The sequence below is a fragment of the Maniola jurtina genome, chromosome 7 (assembly GCF_905333055.1).
Source record: "Maniola jurtina chromosome 7, ilManJurt1.1, whole genome shotgun sequence".
Lineage (NCBI taxonomy): Eukaryota > Metazoa > Arthropoda > Insecta > Lepidoptera > Nymphalidae > Maniola > Maniola jurtina.
The window spans coordinates 7587396-7603111 of record NC_060035.1 but is presented as its reverse complement, the minus strand read 5'-3'; the positions used below and the strand labels follow the sequence as shown (position 1 = coordinate 7603111).

At 36.0% G+C, this 15716-nt stretch overlaps 1 protein-coding gene across 5 annotated transcripts in view; it reads right to left on the bottom strand.

Annotated features, from left to right (window-relative positions):
- Positions 1 to 1876: 1876 nt before the first annotated feature.
- Positions 1877 to 15716, bottom strand: part of LOC123867000 — a 32407-nt gene continuing 18567 nt past the window's right edge. For 2 of the 5 annotated variants that reach the window (XM_045908821.1, XM_045908820.1), the window contains exons 2-9: positions 11602 to 11652; positions 10253 to 10495; positions 8935 to 9051; positions 8626 to 8667; positions 7734 to 7882; positions 7527 to 7627; positions 5218 to 7449; positions 1877 to 4971 (exon numbers count right to left, since the gene is read on the bottom strand). In XM_045908821.1, coding sequence (XP_045764777.1) covers positions 4646 to 4971; positions 5218 to 7449; positions 7527 to 7627; positions 7734 to 7882; positions 8626 to 8667; positions 8935 to 9051; positions 10253 to 10495; positions 11602 to 11610 — 3219 coding nt within the window. In that variant the 5' untranslated portion in view covers positions 11611 to 11652 and the 3' untranslated portion in view covers positions 1877 to 4645. The remainder of the gene's footprint in view (positions 4972 to 5217; positions 7450 to 7526; positions 7628 to 7733; positions 7883 to 8625; positions 8668 to 8934; positions 9052 to 10252; positions 10496 to 11601; positions 11653 to 15716) is intronic. The other 3 variants (XM_045908822.1, XM_045908823.1, XM_045908824.1) reach the window with 3 other exon arrangements.

The following is a 15716-nucleotide window of genomic DNA, read 5'->3' as shown; positions in this document are numbered from 1 at the left end:
TACAAAATGCACATTTTACAAACTAGGCGAGTGAGGTGTCATTTTCTATGTAATTTTTTTTTTTTTACGCTGAATCGAATGAGACCATACCTACCCATACTTACCTATAGGATCAATATTTTTTTAGTGTAAGTAGTCGTTGCTTGTTGCTTGGTACCTAAAATATTGTAGGTACCATTTGCAGTTCCTGAATCACTATTATAGTTTAGGACTGTTTTTACTAGTTAGATAAGACTAGTTTTAACCAACTGTGACCTAAATAAATATAATATTACATAGACTAATACCTAGATAATTGGCTTAGGTAGATACGTCTGGTCTGGTAGCCGTATTGAGATTTAGTATTGCGGTTTGGATGACGCGCTAAAACCAATTATTGGATTTTTGGAAAATCCACTCGAAAAGAGTTCCCGCGGGACGCAGACGAAGTCGCGGGCAACAGCTAGAAAAATATTATAAATATTTCTTAGATGCCTAGAAGTAGTAATAATTGAAAGCCATTACGCTTAGTTGTTCATTACTATTTATTAATACACTAGGGTTCTTACATGTGCTTACAATTAGTCTCCACATCTATGGCTACAACCAAAGAGTAGGTATATAAACATACCAGAGTGCCCTAGATCAATCCCATGGTGTTGCCACCTCTTACAGGTAGGTACTTATTTGTTTTTATGCGCAAATTACTGGATTGATTCAGACTAAACTCGCAGTTAAACAATCGGATTAAAATCTACTATGTATTCCAATAGTAGGTAGGTATATAGATAAATGGTTCATCATCATCATGATCAACCCATTGCCGGCTGTCGGGTAGCCTCTCAGAACGAGGAGGGTTTTGGCCACAGTTTACAACGCTGCCTGGCCAAGTGCGGATTAGCAGACTTCACACACCTTTGGGAACATTATCCAGAATGGTTATAGAAATTGAAAAAAAAAAAACTTGAATCGATTTTCGCGTGTTCAACGCTTGTTCAACGCGTGTTGCGTGTTTAGCGCTTGTTCAATGCGTGTTCAACGCCTGTTTAATCCACGTTCATTGCGTGTTCAACGTTTGTTCAAAGCGTGTTTAATGTTTGTTTAGTGCTTGTGTAACACATGTTCAATGCGTGTTCAACGCTTGAAATAACGAGTAGATACCTACTCACTTTCAAATTAATTACGCGATGCGCGCGGACTACAAGATGTGCTTTAATTTAAGGGAACGAGAAATTTTTGTTGAGTTATTTAAGTTATATATACCTACTTTCTAGCTGATGCCCGTGACTTCGTTCCCTGGATATAGGTTTTTAAAAATCCCATGCGTACTCATTGATTTTCCGGGATAAAAAGTAGCTTATGTGATAATCCAGGGTATAATCTGTCTCCATTTCTCAGCCGAATCCGTCCAGGAGTTTTTGCGTGAAAGAGTAACAAACATACATTCATCCATACATACAAACTTTTGCGTTTATAATATTAGTAGGATGTAAAATTATCAACCAAAAAAGCAAAACTGATATTCAGCAAATAAATTTTCATTTCATTTCAAAAATAAAAGACGAGTCCGGTGCGCGTTGATGTCTTTTGGTAGAAGCCTTTTTGACCGGCCCGCAAGACGCGGTCACGTCTGTTCAAATTCAATCATTCAAAAACAAAAATATTTCTCTTTATTATTAAATCTTTATCTCAACTACCTATTCTATTCTATATAATATTCTTTTCTATATATTATTTCCTTTACCGTCTTAAACAGTAAAGGAAAAGATATATAACTTCAAAAAGATAGAGGCCGAAGCATCAAAAGTAGGTAGATACTTTGTACTTATGTTATAATCTAAATCAAATTCAAATACCGATTGCCGTGGTTCTGGTTAAGTCAATGAAACTACGATTGTAATTTTTACTCCTGTTTTTTAATAATTTTGGTGTTGTAAAATAATTGTTGATCAACGTGTACAAAATTACAGGCCTTTACAGTGAGTATTGTATTTCTGGCGTATTACATAGTATAGTAGGTCTTACCTTGTTACAGATTTTTGTGATAAGTTATTTAAATGACTTTGCATTTTATAAATATTGTAGCAGACATTATGAAATACACAGGTATATTGCTTACATTGCCATACCGTGATGGCTTTACGTAAGGAATTGTACTTATATAATGTAAGAACGATCTATCTTTCTTAGGATTTAGGTACAACTTTTTACATTTGTTACAAAGTTTACTTTTGTTTAAGGACTGATTAAATTATTTATAATAAACATTTTAATAAACTGTTATTGAATGGTATTTAGAGCGTTATTTATTTACACAACTGAAATTGAAGACAATGTTATCCAAATATTTTTTATTAAATTTTTTTATTGCTCATAATAATTTTCGTTTCTACAGAAGAATAGTTATACAAGAAAGTCTATAGATATTGGCGGAGGTTTAAAAGTATATTGCATTATGCTTTCAATTTGAATATTTTAGTGCGAAGTTTGTGCGTTGTTTACTCGTATAAATATTCTTCCGCTTACATAGAAATATATTTTTAAACGTCTACTTTAACTGAAGAAATATAAGATAGGTACAAAAATACATAAGTTTCTATAAAATCCAAGTAAAACATGAACAATACAAGGAATGGTGTGAAGTAATTAACAAGAACATGCAATAGCAAATACTTTTTATCAATATTTTACTTAGATTGTTACATAATTTACATACCTAGCTATTTTAACATATTTATAGGAAGTGCCGTATTTCGTACTAAAAGATTTCGACGTTCTAATTTAAAACAGGTATAAGAATACTAAAAAACATGAAAGATGTTAGACAAAATACCTATAGGTACTTATGGACTGAAACATAGCATTTTATTAAAATCATTTCGAAATTATTGAATGATGTAACAAAGGTCAGTCAGATTAAAGAAGAACTCAACCACGAAGAAACGGAGTTTCATAACGCAACTATTCATATTTAAGTATTTCCAAATAGGTATAAGTAATGTCGTTCCATCAAAATTTACTTTTATTCAAAATCTCATTAAGAATGAAAAATCATCAAAATATTAGTTGAAATTAACAAAATTAAATTATCCTCATCCTGATGTCATTTGTTAAATTATTTTAACAATACTTTTACCATTTTCATATAAGTGGTTATAATTTAAATAACACAAGAGAAAACTAAACACGCCAAAATGAATAAGTAATGACGTCGAAATCATTATATTTTAGCTTGATTGAATAATAACATATTTTGTCTATATAATAACAATATTTTTTATATAGAAAGACAAAATTATTTAACGGCATTCATTACAAAATTTTTCAGCTCTGTAGGTAAATGCTTGGTATAAAATATAGATACGGGTAGTAAATTTATAAGTGATTGTGTGTAAAAATCTTATCTTATGAACATAGAAATATACAAAAAGCTATCGCTCGGTTCTACATCACGTATAAGTTGTACACCATGTTTAGTGTTTGATAAAACAGATGGTGTATCTGCTACTTACACGCTAATGCGAACCAGTACAGGACCTATAGTTACATTCGCCAATCGTCTCTTTACACATTTATCTCAGCCTTTTCGAGTAGGAGAATCATATTATCGAAATTTGGAATATAAAATAGTAACTAGTAAACTCGGTGAATAATAATTACATGTAGTAATGTCGGTCAGTTGTAGTGACTGACTCGAGCGACTACGTCTCTACGATGTGAAGCACCATTTGTTCTAGCGTAGGGATAATGTACAAAGTTCATCCAATCTAATCTAAGTAACGTTAGAATTAAGTTGATGCATATACGCGCGTAATCTCCAATAATTCATTAGGAACAACGTTTTAAAAATACTATGCGAATATTTTATTAGGTTAATTAACTTAAAAAGTAATAAAATATTTTTCGCGCTTTTGGCACTTATCCACTAATATGAGACAATTTTATTCCTAAATCTTTTCTTGTATTACCAAGAAATTACGTTAAATTTGTAGCGCCTCGTCGTCATCACGTTTAATAAAATTCTTTGTTTTGTTATACATGATGTAACATTGGGTATAAATTCAAATATGTATAACAAACAGCTGTCAAGATGTTCTTTGGTGAAATTTAAGCAATTCGTACTTACACACGATGCAGTTAAATAGGAAAAGTACTGAAAATTAAGTAGTACCTACCTGCCTGTTTTAATACCACTTTACAATGATACTGATATTTTTCCTACGTAACTATGTTGTATCTATTTACACGCTATTTACATAAAAACATATAAATAATTAAAAATCTATGTGAAAACATTATTATTTACAAAAGAATTTAAAGAAAACAATCGAGTTGAGCATTAGCGTAAAAGGGAGGTCGCCAATCTTAACATAATAATTACAACAACGCTTAGTAAAATATAGATTCTTATTCACCTAACTGGATGCATTCTATGTAAGTACTTAGTACTTGTAAACGCTTAAAACTCGTTATTTTAAAGGTATATCTACAACTTAACGTTCGTATCGTAATCTCATAGCCACTGTATAAGACAATTTTTAAAGAGTTTGTCTCACGATTGTCTTAACACATTTAATAAAATACTTTTATTTGATCACAAGACTGGAATCACAAAATGCGGCGGGAAATTGCGTCCGACGAGTGTGCGCTGCGGCGACGTGCAGCCTCAGGTGCACTCGATGATGAGGGGCTGGCTGGACTCTATGACGCTGGGCCGCGTCTCGCCGCCCGGCGCGCTGTAGTGCGCCTGCTCGTGCTCGGCGGCCGCGGGCAGCAGGCCGCGGTACTGCGCGCCCGCCGCGCTCGGCGAGAGCTGCCCGTGCCCCGGCGCCAGGTGCGGCGTGGTGGTGTGCGCGTGCCCTCCCAGCAGCGCCTCGCCGTGCGCCATCGCCACGCGCGCCCCACCGGCTCCCACCAGCCCTCCCTGCGATGCTGAGTGCACTTCGTACGCCTCGAGCCCCTCTCTTTCGTGGCAGTCTTTGTCGACAGTACCTGCAAAGTGCACGCGAAAATGAAATCGGTCGCGTTCAGCGAGAGCGCAAGTGAAAGTCGCGGTTCACTACGGAGAGAAAGTGCATCGCGTTCGATCTCTCTTCGGTGTATATCACTTTTTTCGTAAAATTATTTAATAAAGTCAGTATTTATTCAAAAATTGAATAAATAATAAAGTGTTAGGGTTATTCTGGTGTATTGAAAATATTATTGTATGGAGTACGGAAAATTTAAACTTTCACTTACCGATACATTCAGTATGAGCGGCGTTAGTGATTGCTAAAACTTCCTCGATGTTGTTCGGTTTGCAGCTAGTGGTTTTCCAGTGAGTGCGTAGTCCCGATGCGCTGATATACTTTTTGTCACAGCCTTGACAAACGTATGGCCGGTCGTTCGTGTGAAGCCTCTTGTGCAGTTTGAGGTGAACAAATTGTGTGAATTTCTGCATACAAAGATCACAGGCGTAAGGCTTCTGGCCGGAATGTAGTCGTAGGTGTGTTTTCAAGTTGGATGTTGAGGAAAACCTTTTCTTGCAGATATCACATTGGTGTGGTTTTTCGCCCGTATGTACGAGATGATGTTTTTGTAGATGAGCCAGTTGTGTAAATGATTTATTGCAAACATTGCATTTGAACGGTCGCTCTCCTGAATGTGTTCTTAAATGAACCTTTAGATTTGAAAGCTGACCGAAGGTTTTACAGCAAACATTACATTCATAATGCATTTTTCCATCTTTTTTCTTTAGCGGGTACGGTAAACTCCTGTAACCGCGAGAGGATTGCGAGTTAGGACTCATCGGTCCGACCATGAGACTACATGTGCCGTCTGGACTCATACTGTGCTGTGGTACGAGTTGACCATTAACATTTGCATTTTGTATTAAACTCAATTGAGAGCAATTTTTAAGAGTTATAACACTGGTTGAAGATGGAAAGTGGTGATTAGCTTGTCCATTTTGAATTCTTTCATACTGATGAGACGATGTAACTGTTGGCGAATATGTACTCGGTGGAGATCCTAGTTGCGTAATTATTGTAGAGTTAGGCGGTGAATATAGGCTATACGAATAATTTGGATAGTGGCTTTCATACCGGGTCTCTCTTATTTCCCTTATTTCTCTTATTTCACGTATTTCTGTTGTATGTGGAATAGTATGCGGAGGCGAGGAAGAATAAACTGATACCGAATTTGGTGCTGGCAACTGTTGTGGTAAGGGCAGCAATGATGGCAATGGTGTTAGGTTTGAACTTGAATCAGGACTGCAAGCGTTACCGTACCTTTGGCTTTTCTTGTAAGAATAGGCCATTTCTGTCGGTGATGATGGTGGCGGAGTTGCGTTTGGTTGTCTTCGGTTTGAGTCATTGTTATTGGTGTCGATTCTATTTCCTGTGAGAATGGTTTCTAGTATTCGCGTATCGGGGGGTGTGTAACGCATGAAAGCTGGTTGTGGTGTTGGTGATATAGTTCCATCTTCGTAGTATGGTTTATTAAGAGGAACGACTGTGTTTTGTGAGGATTCTAAAACTATTACAGTGGAAGTGGCTGGATCGCGTCGAGGTGGGGATAAATTGTGTGGTGATGTATTAATAACTTCTTCTGCGATTAGCAACTCCTTTTCACTTTCACAATCCATATCTTTATGATTTTGATATTGATAGGCTCTTGGCATTTTTATTTTAACTTTTCTATACTCATTGCGATGCATATCTTGGTCTACTTTTTGAACTATGACAGTTTCCTTAGGCTCATTAGTTTTATTAGAGCAATCTAATACGTAATTTTCTACATCTGAATCACTTGAGTCTTCTGGTGGTGTGAATTCATCATGATAACCATTGCTGTGATAACCCTCGTCTGATCTTACGGAACCATCATTTGGCGTTAGTTGATGTTCATAATGGTTTGGTACACAATGAGTAAAAGTAGGAGATTTACTACCGACTTTATCTTGATGATTTGTTGCCATAGGAGAAGGCCCGCGAACATCCCTTAGATGTAAATTTTGTGCAGGTGATCTGTTACAGTGCATTCTTGGGTTTTCAAGTTGATGTATTACTACATGCGACGTACTCTCTTTATGTTGAATTATTAAAGTTTGATTGTCTCTATGCTGTAATTTTACTGGTGAAGGTGGTTGCATTAAATTGCTTGGTGACAATGGTGTGTGCTCGTTTGTAATTGGACTTTCAGATTTGGGATGAATGATATTTGTGGAAATGTCAGTCCGCACAATGGCTCTTTCATTTTTATTTATACTTCTTGGGTCATCGCGTGGTTGATTGGGATTTTCATGAAGAGTTTTATCATTAGAATCCCGTTTTCTCCGCTTTGTTGAAATTTCTCCGTCAAGAATCTCTTTAGCATTAGTAAGACTTAGGACATACTTCATGTGGTTAAAGGCAATTTCCGGATGTACTGGTGCTGGTGGCAAGCCATAAGCCTTTTTAATTGTTTCTTCTTTACCTGCAATGGATGACACTGTTATAATTATTTTAGAATTACAGCAGCATTAAGATTTTAAAGACATGATACTCAAAACAAGTTTTATTACTTACATATGGAATATGTAGCTCTTTCAGGATCGATATCGTAGCCGAGCCTTGTTGCAAAGTCTTTGCAGTACCACACCATGAGTTCTTCGTTAGGCATGATATCCCTAAAAATATTTGGTTTCATTATTTTTTCAAGTAAATAAATAAATCTTTTGAAACCTGCCAGAATTTGAAAGTTCGGTGAAAATTCGTATAGTGTGTTGTGCATACCTAATGGTGTAGAAGTAAATGTGTTCCTGGTGTTGACACGCGACAAGGTTCATCACGGACAGGGAGTAAGCTGAAGCGACGTATCGCATCCAGTTTGCAACGCTCGTATCAGATCCATCAAGGTAATAGTAATCGCTATCTTTAAATATCTGCAATCAATAAATAATAGGAAACTATTAACAACTCGTAAGTAGATACTAAGTAGATAAATATTGTTGCTATTCATAAACTCAATTAAGGAAACTGTTGAATGTAAAGTATGTAATTTACCGATTTTAAGTTTTGCAAGCATGTTGTATGGGACACGTGACACGTGTTTAATATTTACATTACGCGTGCAGCTGATAGCTACATGCTTACTATGATTATGGCGAAGTCAAGGGCGTCATGCAGTGTCAAAGTAATGTGAGACGCGGAAGATAAAATGTTGAAACAAAACATTAGAAACTGTATTATGAGTTACCTACTACTCAAAATTACTTAAAATGAAGTATATTAAAGGTTGATAGATTTAAATATATATGTTTTTTTTTAATTCACCGGACCACAATCACACCTGATGTAAATAATAATATTATAATAATAGTTTATTTTCAGGCATTTTTTTTTACACCCATTTCTTAAATATAAAATTGAATAGAATACAAGAGTAGTAAAGTGATGATGTGGCGTAAAATGGGACGCGTTTACCTAGAAGGTGCCTATTCACTCTTGTTCTAAAGATACTCGGATTATAATATAATTGGTAGGAAACACAGATCGCGGAAGAGTAGGTATTCCAAGCCTTAGCCATACGTATGAGGAATGATGACGCAAAACGTTTCGTGCGTGTAGATGGAATGTATAAAGCAGTAAAGCCCATGACCACATAAAAGATAAGCCCAAGTCTCACCTTAATGTTTCCATAAGTATGATGCCTGACAGTTTCTTGTACCTGGCCCAAAATAGAGAGGAACAGGTTAGTTAGAGATAGTAGTGAAGAGTATAATTTAGACAAATTAGGCTTAAATTAATGGCGGTAAGGGTGGATTCCTGATTGTGCTCGATACTTACGGGTGTAGACTATTGTAGCCTGCTTTAGGATATCATAGAATGAAAAACCACAACCAAAAGATATGATCTAGTAATACTTAAACCTATTAAGCATTTTGGGTATAGATTACTAATTTTATTTATAAGCATTTTAGGCTATGTCACTTACCCTCCAGTAATAACGCCAGGAAACTTTGTCGTTTGGTTTGTTAGGCGTACGAGTGCCTTCGAAAGGACCAAACCTCGTACCGCGTGGAATAACTCCTGTACTCCATACGCCTTCAGTCTGTAAATAATAATATACGCTCTTGTAAGGTAAATAACATGTCACATGATTACATAAATTACTAGCTGATGCCCGCGACTTCGTCCGCCTGGGTTGGTCCGGGTGGATTTAGGTTTTTAAAATTTCTTTGATTTTGCGGAATATAAAGTAGCCTGTGTTACTTTCCAGGTCTTTAACTTTACCCATGTAAAAAATCATGTCGGTCCGTTGCGACATGATTGAAGGACAAACTGACAAATCAATAAACCAACAAATCAGCAAACAAACACATTTTCGCATTTATAATAATAAGGATAGTGCTGTATTTTGTGTAAGAGTAGGTACCTTTGCTTCCACTTTTTTTACACTTAGATTTTGTTCAGTTTTTTTTGAATTTTTGCAGTTTATGAAATATACCTATTGTTTCAGACCCTTTTGTTGCGTATTTACTATATAATATTATAGTGTTTTAAAGTTTCAATGATAAATTATAGCGATTCGTGGATGACTACGAATTATTCGTGTTTTGAATTATGGGAGATTGGGAGTTATGATGTGTGTGAGGTCTTTTACGGGTCTAGAATCTAGATGGAACCCCCAAAATCAATTGTACTTATTAGAGATGTGAAAAACTTTGGCATAAAATGATGTACGATTAGGCGGAATGTGCCCTAAAAGGTATTCTGAATAACCTGACTCCATGCTTTCTTTTCTCTCCCACCTTCAGACTATTTTTAAGCGCGAGGCCAGAAGCTTATGAAAGTTCTGCATGAAACGAGTTTACGAAGTTGAGGGGATAGCCGCTAGCGGATGGTGGAAGGTAGCGAGAGAAGCGAGCCGCCAACATCCGTACCGTAACGAGGGTCGAATAGCGAAGCTGAATGAAGGGATGAGGAAGCGAGTCTTCTGATATAGATCATATAAAAAACTTAAAACCCTTGGTCCTTAGCTACTTAACAGGTTTTATGAATGAATTAATAAATGAATAATAAAATATGAACTTTGCTTCATCGTCCCACCTCTTTTGCATTTGTGATAATGTAAGTACATTTTTACGAAAAAATAACAAACTACGCATCTTCGGCAAGCGGGGTTTATGGGAGGGGAAACTAAAGTCTCCTGGTTCCTTAACTGTTGTCGTAGGTAGAGTAAGGATTTAAACTTCATTCCTACAGCTAATAATGTACCTAACTAATTCTTATGTGATTGTAATTGAACATACCGGTGTATTTGGGGTGGATAGTACCGCCGAGGGCCTGAGCGCCAAGCTGCGTGGGAGAGTTCTTTCGGCTCTGTTCGATACGCCACGTTCGCAAGGCACGTCGGGTACTATGTACACAGTGAGCCTCTCGAACTCTTCCTCGCGCATGCGCGTCACGTCATACGAGTCTTGTGCGGCCACAGCGCCCGCGCCGGGGCTTGCTGTGCGGCCCACCGTTGTTGTAGGGATTTCTTCACTGGTTGACTGTGAAAATCAAATTGAATTCAAATATACTTCTAGCTAAAACACACAGTACACACCAATTTGGCGGACACGATTTCTCTTTCTTAGTTTGGACGCGTTATATCTATTTTTAACCGACTTCAAAAAGAAGGAGGCTCTTAATCCTTCGCAATCTTTTTTTTAAATGTATTTTCCCCGATTACTTGAAGACGCCTGGACCGATTTGGTTTTTTTTTTGTTAGAAAGGGTATACTTTCCAGGTGGTCCCATATAAATTTCTTGAAGATCTGATGAAATATCTTCAGAGATGCAGAACAGAACTCCTCAACGGATAAGAGTAAATTGCTCGCAATTAGTGTAACAGCTTAGCAAACAGTAGGTTTTTAATTTAAAATCAAATACAAATCCAAATTCTTATTAGGTATATAATTCAATTTAGAAAATGTGACTGAAACAGTTTTGTATTCGTTGGATTCGTAAGGGTCAGCTATATTAGAATTGATTCATTAAACCTATCAAAAAATTGGCTATTTTATGACTATATGAATATATACATACGTGAAACAATATTATATAGATATTATAAGCCATAGAGGCCTTCAATTTTTAAAATGGCTTACACTTTTACTTTTATTTCATCATGCACAAAACCTACCACCGATAATAACATACAATAAAAATAACTGGTAAAAAAATAATTCTTGATCTATAAAATTGCCAAAGAAGTAAATAACAATTTTAAATGGTTGTGTTGAATGGCGATTGCGCCGTTATCAGTCAAAAATATGCTAAAGGAACGCATTCCACCCTTTTCATCCGTATGCATAATTCGGTGTGCAAACTTATTATGGATCTTGTCTTCCTATTTTGAGAGTTTATTTTTGCAAAGTGTGGAGATAACGACGTCGGTGGTGTTCGATAAAGGGGCGGTGCTACTACTGACCTAGTTTTCCTACAAGTGCGCACTTTCCACCGCGCACCGACACTTCCCATTTCTCTATATATAATATTTTCCGCAAATTTAACTTATCCCGACACTCATAACAATAACATATGTATAAGTTTAGAGTGAAACTAAGACAGGCAGTTTCAATTATAATATTTAATTCAAATAAGTTTTTACTCACCAGCCTCATTTTGATGATTAAATGTCGTCTATTTGTTAAGAAATTTTGTACCTGAAACAATAACGAAAACATATGTATTATAAATAAATTGACACTTATGGGGCGCATGCGTTAGATCCTCAGCCTCTCTTGTTAGAAACACTCGTGCGCGCGTTTGTTGATGATAGTATGTTAGAAACGGTGGTTAGAAGCCTTCACGCAAGTACCAGTAACAACTGTACAGAGTCAATTGGATAAACGATGCGCGAGCGATTTATATACTAAATGACTGGCTTTATTTTTAATTAGAATAAGAGAACAAAAAAGGTTTATTGTTTTTAAAAAAATCTGATTGGAATCTGATGATTTTAGGCAACGCCACGTAAAACATGTAGGTATCTAGTACACTTGCAATATTTTGACCATTATTATTATAGTATTGCTATTTTTATGGTTATTTTAGTAGTAACGATTAAATAATTATTTAATTTATAAATTTTGTAAACGTGTTAGGTAGGAAATTGTGACTAAGCAGGTTTTTTATAGCAATTAAACGTTATTTTTTTATAATTTTGCGTACAGTTAAATTCTAAGTTTAAACAAGTCAAATATCTAGTTTTTCCGATCAACGGACTAGCCAAGCAGATTATAATTTATGTTCAATTGTTATGTTCAACTAGAATTTGCCCGCAACATTATCGGTGTGACCTACAGGAACTGTGCATTTTTATTCAATCACTAATAGCCTATTATCTATCAGTAAAAGAATTTTCAGAATCAGATTACCAGATCCAGCGATCACTCCATACATAACTCACAAACTAATAAAAAAATTACCTCCTCGCGTAAAACACGTATCTTTGGCATTTCTTATAGATTATGAGCGTTTCTTAGTAAATTTTGGCATTCATATGCAGTAGGTATTCACTGTTGGTGAAGATATTGTCATAGTAGAAAACTTGCGTATTTAAAAAAGAAATTTTCGAAGAATAAGTCTGAGTGTTACCCAGCGAAGCTATATATATATTTTTAAATTAATCAATCCATTCATTACGAATTAGGGTTATCTACACTGGTCTTATTCTAAACTGACAGAGATATGCTATCTCATCCATCCGCATCCCGGGGAAGAACAAAGGCTTTTTGCCCCGGAAAATCAAAGAGTTCCCATGGCGCTTTAAAACACCTAAATAGATATCAAAGAAGTCGCTGGTATCATCTATTTAACACAGAAATAGCTTACATTCCAGAGACGGCTATAGGCAGTAGCCTACAGCCGTCTCTGGAAAAGTAATATACAAAAAGTATTTTGTCTCAAAAAATCAACGAGTTCTCTTGGGATTCAAAAAACTCAAACTTACGTGGACGGAATCGCGGGCATTATCTTGTATATAAAATATATAGATACAGCAGTATAAAGAAAATAGATATAGCGTTCATGCCAATGTAAACAAATCCTCTTAACACAGTAGTAGGTAGGTAAGGATTGTCCGCAGACTGTCATACCGCGTAGTAGGTATTCCAATTTTACAGCATAGTGTTATCACACTTCACACTAATATTATAAAGGCGAAAGTTTGTGTGTATGTATGTGGGTTTGTGTATGTTACTTCTTCACGCAAAAACCACTGGACGGATATGGCTGAAATTTGGAACGGAGATAGATTATACCCTGGATTAGCAAATAGGCTACTTTTATCCCGGAAAATTAAAGAAATCCTACGGGATTTTTAAAAAAACCTATCTACGCGAACGAAGTCGCGGGCATCAGCTACTCTTACCATAAAACAGACTGCAGCATGCTGCTTAAAGATTCATTTGCGCCAGAGCACCATACTTGTAGGGCGACATGGCGGCATGCCACAGGGCAGCATAATACAATAAATAATTTAAAGTAACAAAAATTGTCGGCAGACTATCGTCACTCGTACCGTAATTCAATCTTGTCTCAGCATACTTTAAAATCCCAAAATTAATGTTTCCATTAATTGTAACATGCCGCGTTGTCACATATATTTTATTATTACTCTGGTGTAAAACAGCCTTTAAATATAACCGTTTATGGTTAAGCAATAGTAAAGTTCAACATTTCATTGCATAATTCAACTCGGAAGCATGTATGCAGCCGTCGTCGACTCTTCTGTGTTTGAACGAAAAATTTATTTTCCCAAACCGGGTCTATTTGATAGTCAAATCGTTGTGCAAGCGTCATTAAAACATTTTAGTGTAAGCATTGTTGAATAAATTATGTGTAGAAATGTAAGTAACTATAGAACGACCATACAGACGGACATTACGAAGTACGTTATTATGAATTCTGACTAGTTTTACCACTGACTATGCTCGCGTAGACGTTGCCGTCACTGCTACATCCCGTAGCACAGTGTTTGTGAAAAAATAATAATTACAGTTACAATATGCAATTTATTTATTTAATTAACAAGGAATGAATTTGAAATAAAAAAATGTCCATTGTAATTTTAAAGCAACTTGTACAGTGTTCATACATAATGTAGATATTTTTAGTTCCTTCTACGTCTGTTATAATCTCATATCAAAAAAAAATACAATTTTGTCCCATGACCAGGCAATCTTTAGTTGCATAAAACGTTCACTTTGTTTGACATTATTATAATTATGCCCATGAGCTAGTTTTTTTTTATCCCGTGGGAACTCTTTGATTTTCTGGGATAAAAAGTACCCTATGCTCGCTCTCCAGGATGCAAACTACATCTCTACTAAATAGATGATGCTCGCGACTTTATCCACGTGGATTTAGGTTTCTTAGGAATCCCGTGATTCTCTTGTTTTTTAATTGATTTTCTGGGAGAAAATGTATCTAACCTATGCCAGACACAGTCGTGGCAACCTCCACGCTTAAAGTTTAAAAGTCCAGGAAATTGCCACAATACTAAGTGTCTGACAATGCATGATTTTATTTCTCATACTATTTTAGTCCGAAAAAATATAAAAAAATTACACTATAAACTACGACGTAATTTTTTTTACACCTTTTTAAAATGTTATCTCCCAAACCATGATGCAAACTTCATAGTGGCAGATCGTTCTTCCCTGTGTTGGGAACAATACGCAGAGAAACTTTCAGCTTTTATAAAATAATGAAGCTCTGGCCCACGCGGGCTCTTTCTCTATTATTTTTGAAATGCAGTTTCCCACTTGAAAAGTTAGGTATAATTTTTAAATGATATTATTAATTTTTTATGACTGTAATTTATTTTGTTTATTTATGTGTATAAATAATGGATTAAATAAATCAGTAAATGTGAGGGTTCATTACGTCACGTTTTCTACTATCTTTTTAGGGTTCCGTACCTCAAAAGGAAAAACGGAACCCTTATAGGATCACTTTGTTTTCTGTCTGTCTGTCTGTCTATCTGTCTGTCTGTCTGTCTGTCTGTCCGTCCGTCCGTCCGTCATGTCTGTCAAAAAACCTATAGGGTACTTCCCGTTGACCTAGAATTATGAAATTTGGCAGGTGGGTAGGCTTTATAGCATAAGTAAAGGAATAAATCCGAAAACCGTGAATTTGTGGTTAGATCATTAAAAAAAAATTAAAATGTGTTTAAATTTTCAAAGTAAGATAATTATGCCAAGTGGGGTATCATATGAAAGTGCTTTACCTGTAAATTAAAAAAGAGATTTTTATTAATTTTTATGCATAATAGTTTTTGATTAATCGTGCAAAATGTCGAAAAAAATACCGGAGTACGGAACCCCGGTGCGCGAGTCCGACACTTGTTCGGTTTTGTTATGTCGGCGTCGCGTCGTGGACACGAAGGATGGTGGGACGGGAGAACTCACGGGAGCGCACACGAGTTTTGCTACGCGCTCGCGCAATGTTATCACTCACGCGACTTGATCTTTGCTCAAACGTCTCTTATTTTTGCTAGCGTTCGAGTTTCCCTTTTTGAACGGGAGGCAGAGCTGCAAATGAAAAAGTGTACCTACCCTATTTAAATAGCATTCTTGTATTCCTGCACTGGTCGTACCTACGTAGATTGCAGTATATGAATGTAATTTTACAGAGGACATTTATTATTACGAGTACGTCATCGATAGATCCTTCCTTTTCACTGAAAGAATTACCTTTTTTACGTAGGTATAAATACAACGAG